The sequence below is a fragment of the Denticeps clupeoides genome, chromosome 6 (genome assembly GCF_900700375.1).
Source record: "Denticeps clupeoides chromosome 6, fDenClu1.1, whole genome shotgun sequence".
Taxonomy (NCBI): Eukaryota; Metazoa; Chordata; class Actinopteri; order Clupeiformes; family Denticipitidae; genus Denticeps; species Denticeps clupeoides.
The window spans coordinates 2,840,993-2,867,878 of record NC_041712.1 but is presented as its reverse complement, the minus strand read 5'-3'; the positions used below and the strand labels follow the sequence as shown (position 1 = coordinate 2,867,878).

At 41.3% G+C, this 26,886-nt stretch overlaps 3 protein-coding genes and 2 non-coding genes across 5 annotated transcripts; all 5 read left to right on the top strand.

Annotated features, from left to right (window-relative positions):
* The first annotated feature begins 1,600 nt into the window (after positions 1–1,600).
* LOC114792952 (dehydrogenase/reductase SDR family member 13-like) lies at positions 1,601–4,879 on the top strand. The gene is made up of 5 exons (XM_028984499.1): positions 1,601–1,921; positions 2,128–2,246; positions 2,342–2,465; positions 3,682–4,008; positions 4,400–4,879. The coding sequence occupies exons 1-5, from the start codon at positions 1,789–1,791 to the stop codon at positions 4,657–4,659; spliced, it is 963 nt and encodes a 320-aa protein (XP_028840332.1). The 5' UTR covers positions 1,601–1,788; the 3' UTR covers positions 4,660–4,879.
* Positions 4,880–11,084: 6,205 nt separating this feature from the next.
* LOC114791931 (T-complex protein 1 subunit zeta-like) lies at positions 11,085–26,692 on the top strand. Its single transcript, XM_028982509.1, is given in 15 exon segments — positions 11,085–11,274; positions 11,451–11,514; positions 11,863–11,997; positions 12,086–12,259; positions 12,414–12,517; positions 12,647–12,757; positions 12,956–13,115; positions 13,383–13,465; positions 13,791–13,887; positions 13,989–14,136; positions 14,213–14,346; positions 14,466–14,568; positions 14,750–14,822; positions 14,971–15,095; positions 26,550–26,692. Coding segments are annotated over 14 exon segments (1,596 nt in total). The 5' UTR covers positions 11,085–11,137; the 3' UTR covers positions 15,044–15,095; positions 26,550–26,692.
* On the top strand, positions 13,580–13,712 carry LOC114793240 (small nucleolar RNA SNORA15). Its single transcript, XR_003750230.1, has one exon. It is a non-coding gene; the product is annotated as a small nucleolar RNA SNORA15 (small nucleolar RNA).
* On the top strand, positions 22,183–26,645 carry LOC114791930 (T-complex protein 1 subunit zeta). Its single transcript, XM_028982508.1, has 14 exons — positions 22,183–22,367; positions 22,890–22,953; positions 23,302–23,436; positions 23,525–23,698; positions 23,853–23,956; positions 24,086–24,196; positions 24,380–24,539; positions 24,805–24,887; positions 25,211–25,307; positions 25,409–25,556; positions 25,633–25,766; positions 25,886–25,988; positions 26,170–26,242; positions 26,425–26,645. The coding sequence occupies exons 1-14, from the start codon at positions 22,231–22,233 to the stop codon at positions 26,495–26,497; spliced, it is 1,596 nt and encodes a 531-aa protein (XP_028838341.1). The 5' UTR covers positions 22,183–22,230; the 3' UTR covers positions 26,498–26,645.
* On the top strand, positions 25,000–25,132 carry LOC114793242 (small nucleolar RNA SNORA15). The gene has a single exon (XR_003750232.1). It is a non-coding gene; the product is annotated as a small nucleolar RNA SNORA15 (small nucleolar RNA).
* Positions 26,693–26,886: the final 194 nt, after the last annotated feature.

Here is a 26,886-nt window from a genome sequence, read left to right as displayed (position 1 = left end):
CTAGCAAATTGGCACTTCACTAGTGCCTTTAATGATGCTGACATTAAGGTCATGGTTGTTTATGATGGAACAAACCCCCAAAAACGTATTACTTTTTAAAGTGTCATGAGAATTGCTTTCAAAAGAACAGGCATAATTTCCCAGATGTTTCATGAAAAAAAAGGAAATACAGACATTATATGGCCAAAAAGATTACCCCTCATAACCCCTTGCTGTAGTTTTTCACCAGTTTGCTTAAGTATCCCGAGGGGACCATTGTTCTAATGCACATAAATCAAACTTGTGGGCTACTTTATATAGATCTATTGTGGCCCGGCGATATGAAGCGCTGATAACATACAAACTACAGATCCCATAATGCAGTGCGCACTTTGCTGACAAACAGAGCACCCAACGCTCTGCGTTTGCACGGCGCTTTGGTGATATTGGAGATGTTTCACAACCCATTTGCCGTCGACATAAAACTGCTCTTGTATAGATTCAGCTGCAGTGTAAAGATCGCGTTTGGCAGGGCAACTAAAGCACTGCATTATGGGATCTGTAGTTGTGTGTTTTCAGCGCTATACAATCTCGCGGGATGACACCCCTGTTCTTTGCGAGTGGGATTTAACATTGAGCTCAAAAGATTCTCAATAGCATAGAGATCTGGGCTTTGAGAAACCTAAGTGAACCCAGATTTTTTCAAATTGCCCTAAAAATGTTAAAACTCTTCTGTATTCATCAGAATTATGCTCCCGCCACCAGGTCAAACTGTGGAAACCTTGGACTTAGGGTTGAAGGCATCTCCCTTTTTTTCACCAGACAAAACCTGCTTGCTGTGCTTGTTTGTTTGGGTTTTTTGACACTAGAATATTAAACTTCCTAACAAATTCACAAGGTGCTAATGAAGGTTCAATGAAAATTTTATTTTGTACAGTTTGATCAATTATGTTAAAACTGGACATAAACGTAGGACAATGTCCCATTCCTCAAAAGGTTTCAATAATTGTGATCTTGGTATCTGGTAGAAGGAGAAACCGGAGGGCAACATGCCCCAACACACAACACAGCCTACGCCGGTTTACCTCCTTCCTATGGTGTCTTCCCCGGGTAAGATACACACACATGCATCCGGACAACCAGGTTCTTCTTCATGTGTCCACTGCAGGAGCTTTAGGGGTTGGCCACGGGTAATCACAGCCCCACTGGCAACAAACTGGATCAGATTGCTTTTGCACTCCTGAATCCCTCCTTACACTTGCTCGGCGTCGGTGTCACCTCAGTAAATTCATGTCAACAATTTGACCTAATTAGGACTCATCCAGGCCATGGTGTCAGAGTGACCTCACCATGATCTCGGGACCTCTGATCTTCATGGGTTGTGCGTGTGGTTCCCAGTCACGCTCCCAGCGCGTTGACGTCATTCACGAACTCTTCGTTCTGAAGCTGTTCTTTTATTTTCCTTTTTTTTTTTTTACCGCTGACTCGTCACGAGCTTCGATTATTAACGTTCCACTGTCTGAAAGGAGTGGTTGCATTAACACTGCGGTTCTGTTCGTTCCCACGTCGTGACGTAATGACGTCATTTCCAAACTGACTGGTTCAGAACAACCGTGCGAATTCGAGGTGTTTGAAGGAAATAGTTGAACGAGGTTGTGGTTGAATGCACAGGGGGGATAAAAAGCCGCGTGTTCGGGATGCCTGGACATGCGCGGTGACGCCGCAGAGACCGGTCCGACCGGCGGTAAACCGGTAAATCCGGGGCGCGGCCGGGTTTAAAGGCGCGTCCCGCGTCTCCCGCCAGTGGAAATGCTGACCCTCGTGGTGCCCGTGGTCGTGGTGGCGGTGGCGGGAGTTTACGTCCTGCTGCTCGAGACGCTCTTTAAAAGGTCGGAGTGCCGAGGCGCCGCTGACATGAGCGGCAAGGCGGCGATCATCACGGGCAAGTTCACGAAAACCTCCCAGAATTCACTAATGTGTACAGATAAGATCATTTTTACGGGTACAATCAAATAAGCCAATATAGCCATGGCAATTTTATTAATGAAGGTGATTTTGATGAGTGCAGCCACGGACTTGGGTTGAGTGTCATATTTGAATTCCACCAGAACAGTAAGTTGAAGTTATTACCTGTGTTACTTTGTGCAGGTGGGAACACCGGGATTGGAAAAGCCACCGCAATGGAACTGGCCAGGAGGGGAGCTCGGGTGATCATGGCCTGCAGGAACCGGCGGAAGGCAGAAGCAGCGATCAGTGATATTAAAAAGGTGCAAGTTCGTCCGCATGCAGATACATATGATGCCACATGTTGCGTCCTGTGGCTCCAACCAGCTCTGAACGTCCTCTTTCATCTGGCCCTTAGGAGACTGGCAGCTCTGAGGTGGTCTACATGCACCTGGACCTGGGGAGCCTGAAATCTGTACGCTCTTTTGCTGAAACCTTCCTGAAAACAGAGACTCGACTGGATCTTCTCATCAACAATGCAGGTCTGTTGGTCTCTAGTTCCGAAAAGCAACAGAACATACCAGAAACTGGAACTGTGTTTCGTTCCGGTTTTCCGCTGCATAGCACAGGTTCCAGTCCTGCTTAGTAACTGTTTAGGTTTGCCGTGAAATGTCCCTCAAAATACCTTGGGGTGGGTCTAGAACAGCGGCCCCAAAAATATGAAAAAACACTTAACTACTAAACCTACGGCTATTGGAAATGGAAATCAGAAGGTTGCCGGTTCGAATCCCGAACTTCCAAAATGCCACTGAGCAAAGCAACGTTCCCACACACTGCTCCCCGGGCGCCTGTCACGGCTATATTTACGGCATTTATCAGACACCCTTATCCAGAGAGACTTACAATCAGTAGTTAAAGGGACAGTCCCCCCTGGAGCAACTCCGGGTTAAGTGTCTTGCTCAGGGACACGATGGTAAGTGGGATTTGAACCTGGGTCTTCTGGTTCATAGGCGAGTGTGTTACCCACTAGGCTACTACCACCCTGTGACCATAATGCTACTCACTAAGGGAGATGGTTAAATGCAGAGGACACATTTCGTTGTGTCACCGTGTGCTGTGCTGCAGTGTTTTACAATGACAGACACTTCACTTTATTGTAATTGAATAAAATTTTTGGCTGTTAAGCTTTCATGTCATATTGTCACTAGAAAATGTAGCCTAACAAGGAAATAGCCGGAATATAAAACAAAATGTTCTTACCTTTTGGTAAGAACAGTACAAGTAATTAACAAATAATTAAAACCTAAACGTCCCAGATATTTGAAATTATATGTACAACACATAATAACTATTTTAAGCAACAAGCATAGCATCTTAGTCAAATATTTCAGAAAACATTACAGTAAAGCTATGCAGCCATCTGCTTGTGAGACGTGTGCAGTCTGAAGTCTTTGCACAAACAGGAAATGCACAAAGGAAAACGTATTACATTAGCAGTTGGAGAATAATATAACAGTGTTAATAATAAGTATAATATAAGTGTTAAGTTCTCCTGTTCAAAAAATGCAAACACGAATGAAAATTCATGTGCTTGAAATACATGAGCCCTCTAATACGGGGCTTTTTATTATAAAATATTTATTTAAACTGTGATTGCTGCTTATGTATGTGAGTAAAGAACAACAAAAATAGTCGAGCAGCTGCTGTTTTTTTTTTTTTTTTAATCTGTATTCAGTGTGACCTCTGCTCTGTTCTCAGGTCTGGTGGCAGATGGCCGTACTGAAGATGGCTTTGGCATTGAGTTTGGGGTCAACCATCTCGGCCATTTTCTGCTCACATGTCTGTTGCTGGACCGCCTTAAAGAAACTCCAAGCAGTCGGGTGGTCACCCTGTCATCTATGGCCCATCGCTGGGGCAAAATAGATTTTGAGAACCTAATCACCAACAAAGACTTGGGATCTGGGCAGTATAGCTGGCAGTTCTTCCAGGCCTATTGTAATAGCAAGCTGTGCAATGTTCTTTTCACCCATGAGCTGTCCAAGAGGCTGAAAGGTACCAACGTAACCTGCTACAGCGTTCATCCAGGTCAGTCACTCTCGTTTTAGCTGCAGTTAGACATTCAAACATACCGAAAAGCTTAACTTCTTAACTTCTTGAACTACTGGTATGAGGGACAGGCCCAGGAGGCAGATGTGGGTGTGGTTGGCTGTCAAACTGCACCATTCCTGTTATTGCAATATAATGGAATATAATCAAATGTGAAAATGAGTTCTGCTGTGTATCTGTCGGTTAATATTTCACTGGAATTCAGATCCAACTGAATACATTCAGATTCAGTTTATTAATGCAACGAGTGACCAATTCAGATTCAAACTGTGCTATTCAGATTCAAATAAGCACAATTTAAATTCTAATGGAACAAATATCAGCCCATAAAAATGACTTTACTTTCTCCATTACTTGATTTTCTCTCCAGGCATTGTGAAAACTGAGCTTTCCCGTCATGTGAGTTTGTGGCAGAAAATCTTCATTGAGCCCGTGGCAACGCTGCTCTTCTTGGATACTAAGAGTGGATCCCAGACCACCCTGCACTGTGCTCTTCAGGAGGGCATTGAGCCCCTGAGTGGACGCTACTTCTCCTGCTGTGCTGTGCAGGAAGTGTGTGGGAAGGCCAAGGATGATGCAGTGGCCAGGAAGCTGTGGGAAGTGAGCGAAAGGTTGTGTGGCTTGTCATAATTTACTCGATTTTTTACAAAGAGGAAACCTTACAATGTTCATTCTTTTGTGTTTTTTTCTATTTTAATTGTACTTTTATTGGTTTTCTCATATAACAACAACAAAACTACTGAATGTATAAATGTATATTTGTTTGCATTAAATTTTTTTATTGTACATTTATCCACGATAATGTTACAATTGCATGAAAAATAAACAAAGGTTTTTAATGCAACTCTGAGGAAGCAGACCGTGTGGCTTTTTATGCTGCAGGTCCATTGGCTCTACATCAGTTTATCACACTAAACACAAAGGGACCCAGAAGGGAAACAAGGTTTGTAAAAAATATAGGAATGATTGATTTGGATGTTATGGGGCTGTGAAATTCCATCACAGGAATCAAATCTCCTCAACATAAGTATTTTTACATATGTGATGAGAAGCAGGTGGATTTAAGCTACATTTTCCTGCCATTGTATGAGAGAAAAACACTTAAAGACATCTTTCTAGTCTCTTGTGACCAAAATCCATTTTTCATGCATTAGTAGTCCCAAGAGCATTGATGACAATTAGTCCACCGACAAAAAATACACTTAAATGCTAAAGAAACTTGTCAGGCTACGTGAATTAAACCAATTAAGCTAATTTGAACAGAACATATCTGCCCTAGACTGATACCTGGACCATCTTAATTAGCTCATTTCAATGCAGAGGAGGACCTATAAAATCCAAGCAGCGAGAACTGGACAGGGCGCCCAGTCACACCATGTATCCAGCGCAGGAATATAACTATGTATGAGTAGTGTGTACTTGTGCTGCAGGCCTGCTGTGAACATCTCTCCATATTAAATCTTCATCTACTTTTATTTAAACAGAAGGTTCCACAACAAAGGGGTGTAGCCAGGGGCCCTGGCAGAAGACACCATAAGAAGAGCCACGCCCCCTTATTGGTGTGGCCAATTGAAACAGAGGAAGGCTGACTTCCAATAGGAGCCACTCCCGTGGGTTTGGACTATTTTAAAAAAGGGCAAGTGAGAGTGTTTTGGACGAACTGTACTCTACCTTGGATGTATTTAGTGAGTGGTGTTCATGTTGTTGGTTGTGGAAAGCCGGGTTCATGTGAGGAGCTTCTGGGGATGTTTTGGGTGAGGGGTTAGCACATTGTACAGGTACTGAGTCTCCTTTTTAATTACAGGTTTATTTCCCATAATGTGTATTCAGGAGAATCATTACAGCCTTACTGCTGTTTTGGGGTTATTTGAAATGCAACTGCGAGTAACCACTGCGGGCTGAGTGGGTGTGATAAAAGCCTCCTAAGTTTTGTGGAATGTTAGTGTAGGTTTTTTTTCCATTGGTCTATTGTTTCAGTTGCTTTCAGGAACCATTATTAAAATCAAATCAACTGAGGATCCTCCAGGCTCACCGGGGAGGCGAGGGCACTTTGCGGTTACAGGTTCCCCTTTTCAGCACAAAATGTAGAGGTAAGAAGTTTATTGTGTGTGTGGATCCTTGTGGCCTCTCTTCTTTTGCACTCTTCCCCGGTTGACCTGGCAGGATTGCATGAATAGGACCCATTCCAAAAGTGGAAGAACTGAAATTGCTCAATCCTGTTTCCATAATAAAGTGTGTATTGTTCATCTGAACCTTTGGATTTTAGTTCAATAAATTCCCTGATGAGAACCAAAAGCAACTCCCAACGCTCTGCTTGTTTGTATTTTTTGGGCTTTCAGATGATTTGAGGTTCCTCCCCTAGGTGGCGGTGTCTTCTTTCTTTTTTTTGTCAGTCGAAGACAGGTTAGCCCACTGGGCCTGGTCACAGGGGAAAGTAAAATAGAATAAAAGAAGAATAAGGTCCATGACCAAATCTGTTTTGTGCTGACTGGTGATGCCTGCTCAGACTGTTGCATCTCCTCCACCAAAGCAAACCCTGGGGACCTCAGTGTATCGCTCACCTCGCCTGACAACCGGCGGTAGACCACTGCTGCATTGTCCAGGTCACATGCCGGTGTCTTGGTGTCAGTGGAGTCACCTGCAACGGTCGTCTGGCATTCAAGCCAAAGTGAATTGTTTGTCTGGAAACCCGAGTAACCCTCACATCCCATAATCGGGCCTGCAGCTGTGTGGCAGTTGCATAACGTTGTCTGAGTGCAGAGGTCCTCAGGTTCTGTTCATCATTGCGGCCTGTCACTCGTGGGGCTCCACTCCTGGGTCTGTCATGAACTCTGCCAGTAGTTCTGTGTCTTGATGCAAGTCTGCTGATGACACTTTGAGACACATGAGCAACATCTGACTGCCTGCCACCCACCCGAAGGCGCGTCACATCGACGTTAAGTGACGTTGTGTGTTCATGGCTGTTTGAATGATGAACTTACACTGTAAAAACTGTTGCTTAGATTCAACTCAAAAAAATTAAGGCAACATTTTTTGTAAGTTTAGTGAACTTGTTATTTTGATTTGGTAAAAGTATTATTTATTTTAATGTATGGTAAAAAAATAAGTAGAGTCTACAATATAAGGCAAAACATTTGGGATTAACCATTGTGACAAAGAGCAGCATATTGACAAAATCGTACTTTAAAAAATGTAACTTTGTTTCTAAAATTGTTTCCAACGTTTATTACTCTATAACAGCTGCCATATACAAACAATTGGGTGCACTAAGTTTCTGTAATCAATTTTAATGTTAATGTTGTAAACATTTTAACATTACAAATTACAGAAACTTCTAACCTCATCTTTAAGTGCAGCATAAAACACTAAAGGACTGACTTTAGTGCACAGTACATTTTCATATGTATTAACACATAATAAACTAATACAAGATGTTTGAAGCATAATCTGTGCTATATTCCAATAAAACATTTGACATTGTAATAAAATAAAATGCGTCAGCATTTGATATAACAAAACTAACTTCAGCACATCAAGTGCCCAGAAAATAGAGTCTTATCCAGGAACTGAAGACTACCACACTGTTCTAAGTTAAACTGCCCACTGAGCAAGAGTGATGAAGCAAAGAAACATTTAAAAAAAAAAAAAAAGCATAATCCTTTAATAAAACACAGGAAAGCAGGATCACAGCATTTGACAAGAAATGACTGAGTGCACAGTACAGTATATCTTAGTGCGTATTAAAAATTTTACCATAAACAGAACCTCTGAACCGCAGCCAAATAACAATTAAACATTCACAACAACAAAACACAAAAAAAATTGCCATTTTGTGTGACGCTGGCCACTCAGAAGTTTGTTTTTGAGTGTCATGGATCGAGAGGAAGGCTTTGGGCGCAGTGTGTCAAGTCCCACAAAAAGTCTTTGGAACGCCTCAAATGTTTTGCAGAGTTGTGGTGGATACTGCAGGTTCAGAGCATATGTCATCCCCAGAAGCAGGCAACATGCCCTGGCCAGATTTCCAAGATCAGTAAGCACTGGGATTCCCTCAATGATGATGCCCACAGCATCTGTTTCACGGCAGATATATATCTGCATATTGCACATGTTCAAGTCCTTATGGACACTGCGCTCCGTGTTTCCCTGTATGAGAATAAACAGAACAATAAGTGGCAACTGAGATCAATCTTCAAAAGACAGGTGTGGTTAAGTAAAAGTACTGAAAAAAAGTCAAACTATGCTTTTTAAACAATACTTACATAGTAGTCAGAAATGAGCTCTTGCCCACAGAAATGAGCTCTTGCCCACCACTCTCTCTCATGTATTCAATGAGGCATTTCAGAGTCACGTCTCTCTTCTTCATCACAGAGTTACTTGGATCCTATAGTTGGTAAGTGAATAATGAAAAAACTGAATCTTGCAGGCAATATAACAACAAGCATACGATGTCATTATCAGTGTGGTTCTGTACTAACTATTCAACAGAGCTTTATATTATATATTAATTCGGAGCTGTAAACAATGTCTTTTAGGAATATTCACCCAATTAGGCAAGAGAAATAAATAAAGTACTTATTGTATTCATATGCATCTGCAACATTGTTACTACTTTTGAGTAGTGAGTACAGGTGGTACAGGTGAGTTACTACTCACCTGTACCAGTTCCAATAACAAGTTCTTGATGCGTTGACCAGCCGCTCCACCCTTCGCACTAAACAGGTCAACAGGTTTTGGAGTGTACTTGTCCAATGGGACATAAACACTGAGTCTAGTGGAACTGCAGCACACCTTCAGAATTCTTCATTTATCTGTAATACATCAATTGTTTGACACAACAGTCAAGATGTGTAAAGAATTGTGTAAAGAATCTAATACTCCATAAAGCACGTGGGGTGGATCTTCAGTATGTGTTCAGCAAAAAGTCTGTCTAGCATCACATAAACAACCTGGTTCACTATTATTTGCCTTTAAACAGAGTGAGCAGCATGTCAGTGATGAATCATTTACCTGGAATAGTTCAAAGAGGACAGGCCATCTTTCTTTTAATTTTGCCACATCTGGGGACTGGGCAACCACTTCCATTCTTCTCAAGCTATATGTCCTGGCCATCATGTCATTTACGCTTTTGACCTCCCTTTTCTTGCTGGCTTCTATTAGGTCAAGCCTCACATTCTCAAGGCTGCTGTCTGTTTCACCAGAAGAGTGCTCAGGCAGGTAATTTACTTTTGCCCGCTTTGGTTTCTTGATGTTTTTAGCAGGTTTTCTGTCATCTTCCATCTTGTATTACATTGAGTTTATCAGGAGTTGAGGGCTTCCCAATGCTTTACGTTTGGTACGATAGTTTCCACATTTGTCTTTCAGGCTTTGTTGCCACCCATAATTTCCATTAAAAGATCCAGGTTCTAGGCGCTCCACTTTGACACTGGGTGATGGCAGTAGGGTGCCATCTCTTGCAAGGGTGCCATCTCGTGCCATCTCTTGGGTTTAGAAGCGTGGCTAAACTCTTTGTATTTTAGGTGCTTGATTAAGTGAAGTGATGTGAAGTGATTGTCACTTGTGATACACAGCAGCACAGCACACAGTGAATTTGTCTGTCCTCTGCATTTAACCCCTCACCATGATAGAGCAGTGGGCAGCCATGACAGGTGCCCAGGGAACAGCGTGTAGGGACAGTCACCCTCAGTGGCACCTCAGCGGCCTCGTCTGGACAATTTCGCTGAGCACAATTTGCAGTCCGCAAACCCAGCAGTTAACGTAACTTTTAACTGCCACGTGTACGAGGATGAGCGACCATGCTACTAGTGTTTTGCTAGCTAATTCGGAAAGAGGCTGAAAATTTAAGACGAGTACCCAGACTAAGTAGATACACAATCTGGCAATATATCGCACATATACCTATCCTACGTTAATGTTAGCGAGAGTTGTTTTAAGATTAATGTTCATTTCAAGGCCTTCGGTCTGACCAACGTAACGTATACTGTCGGAAAGCGATTACATTTTATAGTGCAATAAATGCGTGCCTATTCGGCTAAAGCCTAACTTTATGCGATGTAAATAGTTACTTACATGTGTTGCACGTTGTATAAAGCCCTGAAAAACTCCAAAGAAACCCGAAACTGGTCCGGCGCAGGTGACAATGAGCAACGATGTCGTTGTCCTGCAGCAGCATGTGAGCGGGTCGTGACGTTTTACTTTGGATATAAACACTTAAATAGAGTTTTGTAGAAGCAATTTATTGTGAAGGTCGGTGTAAAACAATTTTTGATAGGTAATAATAAGTTACAAAAACAATGACACTTTTTACTAATGTAAAACTTAAATGAATTCCAAAAAAGAAAATGGAATCGATTTATTGGAAGAAATATACTTTTTAAAATCAATTCCTATAGACAACACCCTTTTTACAGTGTGGAATAATAATAAAGTGAAGTGATACACAGCAGCACAGCACAGAATGAAATGTGTCCTCTGCTTTTAACCATCTCCCTTGGTGAGCAGTGGGCAGCCATGACAGGCGCCCGGGGAGCAGTGTGTGTGTAAGAACTAAAAAAAAAAATTGCTTAATTGCCACCGCACCAACTCAGGAACAGTAGAACACAGCATGTAACACGTAGTGTACAAAACCCGCAGTTTGAGAAAAAGCGTGACTCACATTGCGAGAGCATGATAAATGTTCAGTGTGAATCCTTCAATTAATTTACTGTGGGGATCACTCACTGAGCCCAATTTGCCGACTAGACCAGTTAAATAGCATAGCATTGGATTGGACATTTAAAACATCCTCATTTCTAAACAAATGTATTTTTACATATGAGTTCGTTAAAGGAACTTTGACAAAACACTCGATTCATGAAATCAAAGTCGCAGGCAGCCCCGTCAAGTACTGAATGATCCGGTGACTCGGTGAACGATTCTTTTTACTAAAATGATTCTTAAGATTCAGTACAAGACAGTAAAAGACCAATCATGTGGTCGCTCGTCGGCGTGATGGTCTCCTGTCCAATCAGACTGTGAGAGGCGAGGATAAGAAGTATTTTGAAGAAGTTTCCGGAAGAAGAAGTTATTTAATTCCCCGTCGTGTGGTCTTTACTTTAGTTTGTTCGGTGTCATGACTGCAGTACAAGCGCTTAATCCGAAAGCCGAGGTGGCCAGGGCTCAGGCGGCCCTCGCCGTCAATATCAGCGCGGCCCGCGGGCTGCAGGACGTTCTGCGGACTAATCTGGGACCAAAGGGAACCCTGAAGATGTAAGTTTTATGCGTCGCGGCGCCCGAGGCCCATTGTTAGCGGAGCTCGTGTTCGGGTGTTAGCGCGTCAAAAAATCTGCTAAAATGTGTTCTTTTGCTCTGAACCAGAAGCAAAATGTGGACTGGCGTTTAAATCAGTCAGGTTGAAATATGATACATGTTCCTTGTACTTGCAGGCTTGTGTCCGGTGCTGGGGATATTAAATTGACCAAAGATGGCAATGTTCTCCTCCACGAGATGGTAAGGCATGTCATTTACTTATCTTTCATCTGTACAACCTTTTTAGAAATATGCCTAGAGAGGAAAACGGCAGTTAAAATAATCAGTGTGGACTTTTATTAATTAATTAATTAATTATGTTAATTATGTTAATTAATGAATCAGTATTCCTCTACGCACAGGGAACACCCATGGCAGTCTGAGTGGCTCTCCGTGGCCCTTAACCTGTGCTAGATAAAAAGTTTGATCTTTACCTCTGCATTAGAGTAGACTCCACGTCTCCTACATGTATTCATAAGATCAGCACATTTGTGTAGAATTTCGTCCTTCATGAAGCTTCTAATGTCACCGACTTTGTGTCTCTTTCAGCAAATACAACACCCGACTGCATCACTTATTGCAAAGGTGGCCACAGCCCAAGATGACATCACAGGCGATGGCACCACATCCAACGTTCTCATCATCGGAGAGCTTCTTAAGCAGGCTGACCTCTACGTGTCCGAGGTGAGCAGTGAACCCACAGCTCCATGTCACGACAAGGTCCACCGCCACGTCCGTGTTTTATGCTTATTTCTTATTGTCTGCACAATAGGGGCTTCATCCAAGAATAATTGCTGAGGGGTTTGAAGCAGCTAAAGACAAGGCCCTGGAGGTTTTGGAGAAAGTGAAGATAACAAAAGAAATGGACCGGGAGACACTGGTCAATGTTGCCAGAACTTCACTAAGGACAAAGGTTCACAACGAACTGGCAGACCTACTTACTGAGGTATCTAAGGCATTAGTGAACAGACACACTGACAAGATACTTAAATGTGTAGTTATGTGTTGAATTAAGGATCTTTAGTACTTACTCATACCATATTTAGAAAAGTGATGTTGGTCTGACGTTGATGTTGGTTTGTTCACTCTATTATTACAAGGCCGTGGTGGATGCTGTACTGGCCATTCACAAGACTGGTGAGCCAATTGATCTCTACATGGTGGAGATCATGGAGATGAAGCATAAAACCGACACGGATACTGCGTATGTTTTCATGGAAAGCTTTTTACTGCTGCTGCATGCATGTGGATAATGCGAGCGGTCTTCCATTATTATTCTTTACCCACATGGCACTGAGAAATCAATTGCGTTTTGCCCATCTTGCACTTGTAGGTTGATCTAGGGGTTGGTGTTGGATCATGGTGCCCGGCATCCTGATATGAAGAAGAGGGTGGAAGATGCCTACATCCTGACCTGCAATGTGTCCTTGGAATATGAGAAAACGTGAGTTCTACTTCTATTAACCTGAATCAGAAACTTGATTTTATTTTCTAAATTTTAGATTATGTAGTTAATTGGATGGACAGACTTATTAGAAATTACTTGCACTAAATTTAGTTTATAAGCTATGGAAATGTAATAAACGTAATCTAACGTAAAACTCCCCCTTTCTTATTTTAATATTTTTTTTTACTATTTTAGGGAAGTGAACTCTGGCTTTTTCTTCAAAAGTGCAGAGGAGAGAGACAAGCTGGCAAAGGCAGAGCGCAAGTTTATAGAAGAGCGCGTCATCAAGATCATTGATCTGAAAAACAAAGTGTGTGGTGACTCTTCCAAGTCATTTGTGGTCATCAACCAAAAGGTACTGAGAGCTGGATGTGTTCATGCTGTTTTACTTCTGCAGGATGCTGCATTCTCATGAAATATGTTGTTCCAAACAGGATGTTGTGCAGCTAAAATGTTCTTATTCTACAAACGCCATGAGAACTATGAATTGTTAGAATGGAACAAGAGATGATGAATCACACTTTATTTTGTTAATGTACATTTTTAGTATTTTACCTTTACTAAAAGAAGCTGTTTCTTCATTTAGTAATTATTAATCCTGTATGTCTCGTTGTTTTTCTAGGGCATTGATCCGTTTTCTTTGGATGCTCTGACAAAGGAAGGTATTGTGGCCCTGCGCCGGGCCAAGAAAAGGAACATGGAAAGGTAACAGCAGGGAATAATATGATTTTTTATTTATTTTTCTACTCAGATGAGTGACTGGTTTTGGCTTTTATTAACATTTTTGAGAGTAATGCGTCCAGCATGCAGTGTGTGTGGGCATGGCTGAATTCTGTGTTGCTCTGTCCATAGTAAATGCAGTCAGACACCATGCCAGATGATCTCTCCCTCTCTTTGTCCTACATGATTCTCTCATGCTGGGAGTTATCACCCTGTGAGGGAGCACACAAATCTTTTGCTTTAGAAAAAACAGACTGTACTTTATTTCTGTAGTGTGTGTTTATATGAAGCTTTGTCTTGTCTCTTTAAGGCTCACCTTGGCTTGTGGTGGTGTTGCCATGAATTCTGTGGAGGATCTTACTCCAGAGTGTCTGGGTCACGCGGGTCTAGTCTATGAGCACACATTGGTAAGTTTGTTGTTTTTTTGTTCCCCCTTCCATTTGCTATAGAGAAGTCACACATTTTAGCTTCCTGACTGAAAATGGTTTTATTTTTATCCTTTAAAAAGGGAGAGGAGAAATACACATTCATTGAGAAATGTGGAAATCCACGTTCAGTAACATTGCTACTCAAAGGTCCAAACAAGCACACCCTTACCCAGATCAAGGATGCGGTGCGGGACGGCCTACGGGCGGTGAAGAATGCTATTGAAGATGGTGAGGTTCTCGTTGTCTGTAGTACGTATAGTACATGCCTCAACAGAGTATATGTACTGACTGTATATCCTTACAGGCAGCGTGGTGCCGGGTGCAGGCGCATTTGAAGTGGCTGTTCATGATGCCCTGGTCAAGCATAAACCTAAAGTCAAAGGTCGAGCTCAGCTAGGGGTCCAGGCCTTTGCTGATGCTTTGCTGGTCATTCCAAAGGTAATTTTTTTTTGGGACCAATTGTATTTACCAAGCATTATTTAAGCTATGAACATCAAGTAAGCCTCACACAGCCATGACTTCAAAGCTTTAATGCCCATCTCTCCCCCCCCAAACAGGTGCTGGCACAGAACTCTGGCTATGACCCACAGGAGACGTTGGTGAAGCTTCAGACAGAATACCAAGAGTCAGGCCAGCAGATTGGGGTGGACTTAAATTCAGGCATGTGAAGATTTGTGCTACACTGTACTTCTACTTATAGGACAGAAAGATGCATAAAGTGTAATCTGAGTTTTTGTAGTATGTAGTACCTTGATGTAATTTGCTATTTATGTCCATATTGCTCTGCTCTTTTTGTGTGCCTATATGTGGTGGTCAATTTTTGTTCCCTCCCTTGTTAAAGGTGAACCTTTGGTGGCTGCTGAGGCTGGTGTTTGGGATAATTATAGTGTCAAGAAGCAACTCCTTCACTCATGGTGAGATATACTAAAATGCCTCGATAGAGTAAACACATCTTTTGTTTTGTGAACATTTTGTAACCTATTTTGTATTTGCCGGTAACTGTCATGTTTGAGATTAAAAATGTGATTTTTCTTAAATGCACTGTCCTTGTCTTCTCAACAGCACAGTCATTGCCAGCAACATCTTGCTGGTGGATGAGATAATGAGAGCAGGCATGTCATCTCTCAAAGGCTGATGACACGTCGAGACCCTTCCTCCAGTGTGAGAGACGTGGACCGCAGTTTCACATCCAGCAGCAGCTACCGTGGCGTAGAGGGTCCCTTCTCCACAGGAATTTTTATTTTTATTTGCTTTTGTACCCATTAAAATGGTTTTGTTCATGATACCCACTAGGCTACTACCACCAAAGTTGTAACACACTCGCCTATGAACCAGAAGACCCAGGTTCAAATCCCACTTACTACCATTGTGTACCTGAGGATAGAATAAGAATTCATTAATATATTCTCATCATTTGTAGGGAAAAACAGTAGATTGTGTGTTTGTCAATAAAAACCGATAAATAGTTGTATTTTTTTTTTTTATTGGACTATTATGGAACATGACTGGGTTCAACCTTACCAGGGTTGTGGGTTCAAACCGTAAAGGTGTCCTTTGATCCAGGTACTGTCCCCCCCACGCTGGTCCCCAGGTGCTTCTTATGGCTGCCCACTGCTTGACTAAGGGGGATGATGCAGTTTTCAGTACAGATGAGATGCTTGCATGCTGTGCATCACAATGGCAAAGACAACCCTCGTGGGGAAAATGTGTATGACTGACTGAAATAAACAAGGCATGCTGGTCCCAACTCATGACATATTGTATGTGGAAAAACATAATGCGAGGAGAGTAGTACGCGGTGTACTTCTGCGCGTGCAAACTGGACACCGACAAGCTGAGCGGTGAACTCATATTCAGTATTCGAAAAACAGTAGACGATAAGTACCTGGATGACCGACTACTTCCAGCCGAATTCTGTAGTAGGCATTTGATGGACACTTCACTATCCCATAAGGCAGCGGGAGAGGCGGCGTCATATTCGAAACTTGGTGGGAAACTGCTCTTTTCAAGTGTAAAAATGTCATTCAAATGTAGTACCTACTCAAGTAGTATGCGATTTCGGACGCAGCATTAATTTATGTGCCAAGCATCTGTGTGTCCATATTTGACCAATCTTTGTACCTGCCTCCCAATATATATATATATAAGGAAATATTTTGTTTAAAAGATGCTCTTGTATTAAGACACTCTTGATGAGTGTATGGCCACATGTAAATAAAAAGTAATCTTTGAAAGCAATTCATATTGTGTTGGCAGGTCTATGGTAACAGCAAACCAGAAATCAGAATATCTGCTGAGGGTTTTAAGTCATTCATAATGTTTTGAAGTCTAAATATTTGCAACTTCCTTGACGTTTCTTTTTAGCCTGAATTAGATTTAATTAGATCAGATGAATATATATTACATGTTTATTTTAGAATGATCATTGCATATATAAATGATTTTTTAAATAGATAATAATAACTAGAAACAAAAATTTGAGCTAGAATGAGCGTTTTTTGTAGGAGCGGGGGCATAACCTCCTGAGCTGGTCTCAGCTGTGAAATCAAGTGTTATTAAAATGTCCGATAGAGCAGGCTAACAGGGCGTGGCAAAGATGCGTCACGTAAAATATGATGTTTGGAGCATGTTGAAAAATTAGCATGTTAGCTCAAAGCGTTCCTAATAAAGTGTCCGAAGGACTGGGCGTTCCTAATAAAGTGGCCGAAGGACCAGGTGGTCTTAATGATATGGCTGATGAAGCAGGCGGTCTTAATAAAGTGGCCGAAGGACAGGTCATCCCTAATGAAGTGTCCGAAGGACAGGGCTTCCCTAATAAAGTGGCCAAAGGAACTTTAGCATTGGTAGCATTTGTAAAATTAGCATTCAATACATTTCAATGGGAAATGACCCTGTTTGAGCGTTAATAGCTCGGCCACACCCAGTCCAATCGCTTATAAAAGTAATAGCACACCTCACACAATAAAGTACTAATTTTTGATATAGAGCACGCCGGTGTGCGTGATTCGGTACGACCCGCATTAAGTGCTGAAAAAGGCTGAAATAAATAATAAATCAATTTTTGTTACCCATTGACACTTTTTTGTTTTTCCAAAATTGTGCATGATCTATAAATCAGACAGAGACAAAACGTCAGGTCTTGACGAGATCTATGAGACAACATTAAAAACTTTTTTGTATGTCAAACCATCTGGACACAAAGTTAAAAAAAGTCCAATTTTGGACTACGATAATAAACGCGTTCCCGAAAACGCTTTTTGGGGAATTGCGCGCAGACCGTAAATCTGGCCGAGCCAAGCCTTATGTCAACGAAAAGCCGCACGACCTGACATGAAACTTGTGTGTGTGCGCTGAAACGTGTCATCGCAAATTCTAAGAAACCAAAGTTTTTCACACTTTTAATGGTTTGGTCACAATTTGTGGCCGTCCTGTAGTCCCCAACGAAGCAACCAATATGTCATTTTGTGCGGAGAGGTCAGGCCTTCGTGGCAACCTTGAATGTAAGACATGGGAGGGTGGTAGTAGCCTAGTGGGTAACACACTCGCCTATGATCCAGAAGACCCAGGTTCAAATCTCGCTTACTACCATTGTGTCCCTGAGCAAGACACTTAACCCTAACTTGCTCCAGGGGGACTGTCCCCTGTAACTACTGATTGTAAGTCGCTCTGGATAAGGGCGTCTGATAAATGCCATAAATGTAAATGTAATGTAAATGTAAGACATGTCCTTTTTTGCCATTTTCCCAGTTTTCCGGGTTTTCCAAACCCCCGTTGGTGGCACCGACTCGTCCCATATCTCAGATCGTAGGCCTTTGGCCTCGCCTTGATTTTCGTGTCGCTATCTTCAGTGGTTAGCCTCAGGGAGCCAAAAACGTGTTCCCAGCACAATAGTAAATAGTCTGTCACACTGACAGGCCCAAATAATTTAAAAAGCATTTCTCTAGGGAAATGTTATATCGCAAGAAATATCGTTATTGCAATATTCAACAACAATATTGCATATTTTCCCAATATCGTGCAGCCCTAACTTACATAGTAGTCAAAAATGAGCTCTTGCCCACTCTCTCTCATGTATTCAATGAGGCATCTCAGAGTCACGTCTCTCTTCTTCATCACAGAGTTACTTGGATCCTATAGTTGGTAAGTGAATAATGAAAAAACTGAATCTTGCAGGCAATATATCAACAAACATACAATGTCATTATCAGTGTGGTTCTGTACTAACTATTCAACAGAGCTTTATATTATATATTAATTCAGAGCTGTAAACAATTTCTTTTAGCAATATTCACCCAATTAGCAAGAGAAATAAATAAAGTACTTATTGTATTCATATGCATCTGCAACATTGTTACTACTTTTGCCTCACCTGTACCAGTTCCAATAACAAGTTCTTGATGCGTTGACCAGCCGCTCCACCCTTCACACTAAACAGGTCAACAGGTTTTGGAGTGTACTTGTCCAATGGGACATAAACACTGAGTCTAGTGGAACTGCAGCACACCTTCAGAATTCTTCATTTATCTGTAATACAATTGTTTGACACAACAGTCAAGATGTGTAAAGAATTGTGTAAAGAATCTAATACTCCATAAAGCACGTGGGGTGGATCTTCAGTATGTGTTCAGCAAAAAGTCTGTCTAGCATCACATAAACAACCTGGTTCATTATTATTTGCCTTTAAACAGAAACTGAGTGAGCAGCATGTCAGTGATGAATCATTTACCTGGAATAGTTCAAAGAGGACAGGCCATCTTTCTTTTAATTTTGCCACATCTGGGGACTGGGCAACCACTTCCATTCTTCTCAAGCTATATGTCCTGGCCATCATGTCATTTACGCTTTTGACGTCCCTTTTCTTGCTGGCTTCTATTAGGTCAAGCCTCACATTCTCAAGGCTGCTGTCTGTTTCACCAGAAGAGTTTCACCATCTCTTGCAAGGGTGTCATCTCGTGCCATCTCTTGGGTTTAGAAGCGTGGCTAAACTCTTTGTATTTTAGGTGCTTGATTAAGTGAAGTGATGTGAAGTGATTGTCACTTGTGATACACAGCAGCACAGCACACAGTGAATTTGTCTGAGCGGGTCGTGACGTTTTACTTTGGATATAAACACTTAAATAGAGTTTTGTAGAAGCAATTTATTGTGAAGGTCGGTTAAAAACAATTTTTGATAGGTAATAATAAGTTACCAAAACAATGCCACTTTTAACTCATGTAAAACTTAAATTAATTCCAAAAAAGAAAATGGAATCAATTTATTGGAAGAAATATACTTTTTAAAATCAATTCCTATAGACAACACCCTTTTTACAGTGTGGAATAATAATAAAGTGAAGTGATTGTGATACACAGCAGCACAGCACAGAATGAAATGTGTCCTCTGCTTTTAACCATCTCCCTTGGTGAGCAGTGGGCAGCCATGACAGGCGCCCGGGGAGCAGTGTGTATAAGAACTAAAAAAAAAATTGCTTAATTGCCACCGCAACAACTCAGGAACAGTAGGACACAGCATTTAACACGTAGTGTATAAAACCCGCAAAAAATTAAAAAGCGTGACTCTCATTGTGAGGGCATGATAAATGTTCAGTGTCTGTCAAATGTTCTGTCTGTTCAGGGTGTGTGTGTGTGTGTTTCTCTTATTTAAACTATACTTATCTCAGACATTGACCGGTGGGAGATGCCCCGCCTTGATTCTAAGGACATTCTAGCTCAAATTAAACCAGTTGTCAATACCATTTTAATCAACTTGTACACACACACACACACACACTGTATCTTGCTCTCTGACTTTTTTTTTTATTCATTTCTGGTGTGTGTGTGGGGGGGTGTGTGTGTGGGAGTGTGTATACATGTTATGTGTGTGTCTGATGCCCTCTGGTGGACAGTGTCTTCACATTTTCTGCACACGTTATTTAATCAGTCACTGCTTCTCATATTCTCATTAACATTATTTATTAACATTGATTTCATTATTATCTGCTACCCTTTTCCTATGTGTGTACATGTTTACCTTTCATTAATGTTTATCAGACATTTCCTCATAATCCATATTATCCATAATCCATTACATATATATATATATATATATATATATACACACACACACACACACACACACACACACAAACACACACACATATCTTTCTCTTTCTATCTTTCTCTCTTTTTTTAAAGACAGGAAGCCAAAGGTGACTTCATCAGGTGAGTGATGCTAAGACTCTCTCACGCAAATCAGAACTGTAATATGTTTGCCAGTTATATAAGATTCACAGCTCCGCCATCCCATGCAAAAACTCAACACAGCTGGAGCGACACCATCAAAGCCGTCCCTGCTGCGGTGGTGCCAGACAACTGGTGGTTTCAGGGCCTGATGTCTGATCAAGCTTAATAATGAATAACTGCATACTCTAACATACTGTTCATCAACACCTATATTCTTCAATTGTATTGTCTGTGTCTGTGCCCAAAATAGCAATAGCAAGCTCAATTTAGCCTATATAGAGAATCTCCAGCCATTACATTTTACATTTACAGCATTTATCAGACGCCCTTATCCAGAGTGACTTACAATCAGTAGTTACAGGGCAGTGGTCAGAAAAAAGTGGCTTTGAGTTGAAGGTATGTAATGGTGTGAGTGTATGGTGAATTACATGAATTACTAGTCTTCTTTTAAGGGATTTTATTAATTAGGCTTTATTTTCACTGTAATAAAGGGTTTTTCGAGTCAAGACTTTGGAATCTTCATGCTAATTGGGATTTTTCTGTTATTCAGTTTCCTTGAGATTCATACAAAAGTTAAATAAAGCTCCAAAACAATGTAATTTTAATTTTTCTCCAAACAGTCTGCTTTCTACGTGGCACAGGATGCATCATTTGATTTAACTATAGTAAGGATCCAATTTAATTTGAGAGCAATGGAGTCTTAAATCTTTTGAAAGTTGTTAAATATGGTTCATATTGATATTTTACAGTCAGACATGCCCTACTTGCGTAAATGTTGGTGCTTGCTGTTGATGGAGAATATCTCAGGAGGTATTTATATTTTGGCTTCTGTCCAAATTTTTCTATTAAGTTATGGCAAGCTTTTTGCACACTGGAGAGAGGATGCCAAAGCTGTGCTTCAAGGACAACATGTGCCCATTTTCAGACTGAAAAAGTGTAAGTTACTGGAAGTCAGTCAGGTCAGTATTCACTTTAATCACTACTGTAATTAAATGGTTAGTGACTTTTGACTCACTGTTAAAATAACTTTACTGCATCAGAGAATAGCTAATTTTCTATCTCCATTTGCTTGACACAGGAGCCAGCAGTTGTTCAAGATCTGCATACTGCTGTGCACTGGGTGTTCCAAAATAAGGTGCTTTTTCATGGACATGTAATTATATATCTGTCCTTAATTAAAGAGGACCATCAGAGGGTCTTAAGAGGCATGCTGCAGGAAGACATTAAAGCAAGGGACTTCTTTATATGTGCAGTGTGCAGAGGACATGGAGGTTTTTCTAAAGGCATGTGTTGACGAGCAGGGACTAAGGGTCAATGCTATGTTTTAGATTTATTGGACGGAGGAAAGCACTGGCTATTTTTTTTTTAAATACAATTTTGTAAATACAAAATTTCAATTGAACTGTGTTCACTTGTTTCCATGTTCATACTTATACTAATAGAAGTTAAAATTAAAGATTACAGTGTAAATGTAACAGCATTGTTTATACTTGCAACCTTAAAATAAAAAGCTTACAGTTGCTATTAACAGTAATATATTACCTTGTAATCAATATTTTTTATATATTTTACACATTAAAACATTGTTAATTAGAACCACGTTTATTTCTCAGTAACATTAACAGTAACAAAAACGTAATTTAGTTTTTGCTGTGAAAGTTGATTGTTTTAATGTACCTATTTTAAGTACATCCTATATTTTTTAAACCTTTTATTCCAATATAATGCAATACGGGATAGAACACAAAAACAACGATTCTTTTTACTAAAATTGTCTTCTATGTCTTCTATGTATCATGTTCTATGTTCTGTCTACGTGGGAGAGGTTTTCAAGTAAGAATTTCATTGTGCTCTGTACGCTGTACTTTGTACATATGACAATAGACTTCAACCTCAAAATGATTCTAAAGACTCAGTACAAGACAGTAGACCAATCATGTCGTCGCTCCATTGAACTGAGTGACAGGTGGGTGACGCTATCGCAGTCTTAGGTGTGATGGTCTCCTGTCCAATCAGACTGTGAGAGGCGGGCATAAGAAGTATCTGGAAGAAGATTCTTCTGGAAGGCCCCGTCACGTGGTCTTTTGTGTGTGTGGTGTCATGGCTGCAGTAAAAGCGCTTAATCCGAAAGCCGAGGTGGCCAGGGCCCAGGCGGCCCTCGCCGTCAATATCAGCGCGGCCCGCGGTCTGCAGGACGTTCTGCGGACTAATCTGGGACCAAAGGGAACCCTGAAGATGTAAGTTTTATGCGTCGCGGCGCCCGAGGCCCATTGTTAGCGGAGCTCGTGTTCGGGTGTTAGCACGTTAGCGCGTCAGGCTTCCTCAAAGCAACTTGCAACTTAGCGATTCCGACCGAGTCCTCAACATCTCCACAAAACAGCGTTTTCCTTGATTCACATTAGCATGAGTAAAGTAATTATCGGCGTGGCGGAAAGTTTGCGGCCGGTCATGTACCGAGACTGCAGTCCCGCGTGGCATTAGCCCGCTAGCGCGCCACGAGCCGCTCCTTTTAATCCGCCGCTGCTGTACAACCTACAGGCGCCTTGGAAATAACTTCCTTTTTCTTAACGATTGGCGTTAATATATTTATATTATATATCCTGAAGTGATGCTGTGTCACCCACCCAGTTCAGATAAGATGCCTTCAGGCTATACTTCCTAAAGAAATCTGTTCTTTTTGCTCTGAACTAGAAGCAAAATGTGGACTGGCGTTTAAATCAGTCAGGTTGAAATATGATACATGTTCCTTGTACTTGCAGGCTTGTGTCCGGTGCTGGGGATATTAAATTGACCAAAGATGGCAATGTTCTCCTCCACGAGATGGTAAGGCATGTCATTTACTTATCTTTCATCTGTACAACCTTTTTAGAAATATGCCTAGAGAGGAAAACGGCAGTTAAAATAATCAGTGTGGACTTTTATTAATTAATTAATTAATTATGTTAATTATGTTAATTAATGAATCAGTATTCCTCTACGCACAGGGAACACCCATGGCAGTCTGAGTGGCTCTCCGTGGCCCTTAACCTGTGCTAGATAAAAAGTTTGATCTTTACCTCTGCATTAGAGTAGACTCCACGTCTCCTACATGTATTCATAAGATCAGCACATTTGTGTAGAATTTCGTCCTTCATGAAGCTTCTAATGTCACCGACTTTGTGTCTCTTTCAGCAAATACAACACCCGACTGCATCACTTATTGCAAAGGTGGCCACAGCCCAAGATGACATCACAGGCGATGGCACCACATCCAACGTTCTCATCATCGGAGAGCTTCTTAAGCAGGCTGACCTCTACGTGTCCGAGGTGAGCAGTGAACCCACAGCTCCATGTCACGACAAGGTCCACCGCCACGTCCGTGTTTTATGCTTATTTCTTATTGTCTGCACAATAGGGGCTTCATCCAAGAATAATTGCTGAGGGCTTTGATGCAGCTAAAGACAAGGCTCTGGAGGTTTTGGAGGAAGTGAAGATAACAAAAGAAATGGACCGGGAGACACTGGTCAATGTTGCCAGAACTTCACTAAGGACAAAGGTTCACAACGAACTGGCAGACCTACTTACTGAGGTATCTAAGGCATTAGTGAACAGACACACTGACAAGATACTTAAATGTGTAGTTATGTGTTGAATTAAGGATCTTTAGTACTTACTCATACCATATTTAGAAAAGTGATGTTGGTCTGACGTTGATGTTGGTTTGTTCACTCTTTTATTACAAGGCCGTGGTGGATGCTGTACTGGCCATTCACAAGACTGGTGAGCCAATTGATCTCTACATGGTGGAGATCATGGAGATGAAGCATAAAACCGACACGGATACTGTGTATGTTTTCATGGAAAGCTTTTTACTGCTGCTGCATGCATGTGGATAATGCGAGCGGTCTTCCATTATTATTCTTTACCCACATGGCACTGAGAAATCAATTGCGTTTTGCCCATCTTTCACTTGTAGGTTGATCCAGGGGTTGGTGTTGGATCATGGTGCCCGGCATCCTGATATGAAGAAGAGGGTGGAAGATGCCTACATCCTGACCTGCAATGTGTCCTTGGAATATGAGAAAACGTGAGGTTCTACTTCTGTTAACCTGAATCAGAAACTTGATTTTCTGAATTTTAGATTACGTAGTTAATTGGATGAACAGGCTTATTAGAAAGTACTTGCACTAAATTAATTTTATAAGCTATGGAAATTTTAATAAACATAATCTTAACTTAAAACTCCCCCTTTCTTTTTTTAAATTCTTAGGGAAGTGACCTCTGGCTTTTTCTACAAAAGTGCAGAGGAGAGAGACAAGCTGGTAAAGGCAGAGCGCAAGTTTATAGAAGAGCGCGTCATCAAGATCATTGATCTGAAAAACAAAGTGTGTGGTGACTCTTCCAAGTCATTTGTGGTCATCAACCAAAAGGTACTGAGAGCTGGATGTGTTCATGCTGTTTTACTTCTGCAGGATGCTGCATTCTCATGAAATATGTTGTTCCAAACAGGATGTTGTACAGCTAAAATGTTCTTATTCTACAAACGCCATGAGAACTATGAATTGTTAGAATGGAACAAGAGATGATGAATCACACTTTATCTTGTTAATGTACATTTTTAGTATTTTACCTTTACTAAAAGAAGCTGTTTCTTCATTTAGTAATTATTAATCCTGTATGTCATTGTTTTTCTAGGGCATTGATCCGTTTTCTTTGGATGCTCTGGCAAAGGAAGGTATTGTGGCCCTGCGCCGGGCCAAGAGAAGGAACATGGAAAGGCAGGGAATAATATGATTTTTTTTTTTTTTTTTTTTCTACTCAGATGAGTGACTGGTTTTGGCTTTTATTAACATTTTTGAGAGTAATGAGTCCAGCATGCAGTGTGTGTGGGCATGGCTGAATTCTGTGTTGCTCTGTCCATAGTAAATGCAGTCAGACACCATGCCAGATGATCTCTCCCTCTCTTTGTCCTACATGATTCTCTCATGCTGGGAGTTATCACCCTGTGAGGGAGCACACAAACCTTTTGCTTTAGAAAAAACAGACTGTACTTTATTTCTGTAGTGTGTGTTTATATGAAGCTTTGTCTTGTCTCTTTAAGGCTCACCTTGGCTTGTGGTGGTGTTGCCATGAATTCTGTGGAGGATCTTACTCCAGAGTGTCTGGGTCACGCGGGTCTAGTCTATGAGCACACATTGGTAAGTTTGTTGTTTTTTTGTTCCCCCTTCCATTTGCTATAGAGAAGTCACACATTTTAGCTTCCTGACTGAAAATGGTTTTATTTTTATCCTTTAAAAAGGGAGAGGAGAAATACACATTCATTGAGAAATGTGGAAATCCACGTTCAGTAACATTGCTACTCAAAGGTCCAAACAAGCACACCCTTACCCAGATCAAGGATGCGGTGCGGGACGGCCTGCGAGCGGTGAAGAATGCTATTGAAGATGGTGAGGTTCTCGTTGTCTGTAGTACATATAGTACATGCCTCAACAGAGTATATGTACTGACTGTATATCCTTACAGGCAGCGTGGTGCCGGGTGCAGGCGCATTTGAAGTGGCTGTTCATGATGCCCTGGTCAAGCATAAACCTAAAGTCAAAGGTCGAGCTCAGCTAGGGGTCCAGGCCTTTGCTGATGCGTTGCTGGTCATTCCAAAGGTAATTTTTTTTGGGACCAATTGTATTTACCATGCATTATTTAAGCTATGAACATCAAGTAAGCCTCACACAGCCATGACTTGAAAGCTTTAATGCCCATCTCTCCCCCCCCCAAACAGGTGCTGGCACAGAACTCTGGCTATGACCCACAGGAGACGTTGGTGAAGCTTCAGACAGAATACCAAGAGTCAGGCCAGCAGATTGGGGTGGACTTAAATTCAGGCATGTGAAGATTTGTGCTACACTGTACTTCTACTTATAGGACAGAAAGATGCATAAAGTGTAATCTGAGTTTTTGTAGTATGTAGTACCTTGATGTAATTTGCTATTTATGTCCATATTGCTCTGCTCTTTTTGTGTGCCTATATGGGGTGGTCAATTTTTTTTCCCTCCCTTGTTAAAGGTGAACCTTTGGTGGCTGCTGAGGCTGGTGTTTGGGATAATTATAGTGTCAAGAAGCAACTCCTTCACTCGTGGTGAGATTTTCTTTTCCCCCCCATAAACTTAAATGGTTACTATACTAAAATGCCTAGATAGAGTAAACACACCTTTTGTTTTGTGAACATTTTGTAACCTATTTTGTATTTGCCGGTAACTGTCATGTTTGAGATTAAAAATGTGATTTTTCTTAAATGCACTGTCCTTGTCTTCTCAACAGCACAGTCATTGCCAGCAACATCTTGCTGGTGGATGAGATAATGAGAGCAGGCATGTCATCTCTCAAAGGCTGATGACACGTCGAGACCCTTCCTCCAGTGTGAGAGACGTGGACCGCAGTTTCACATCTCCTTAGGAATTTTCATTTGCTGAAAGGCACCAGACTGTAAACCTGCACACCCTTCCTGCTTTGTACCCATTAAAATGGTTTGGTTCATGAAACAACTTCTGTGTTCATTCTGTGAAGAGAATAAATTAATGAATTCTTATTTCAGTGTTTCTAGTCATTTGTAGGGAAACACAGATTGTGTGTTTGACATTAAAAACATAAATAGCTGTAAAGTATTTTTTTTCTTGAAAAATAAATCTATGAAAGTAAAACTGACTTTTCAGTGTTTAGTGGTGGTCTTACTGGGGTTGCGGGTTCATACCGCAAAGGTGCCTTTTGACCCAGGTACTGTCC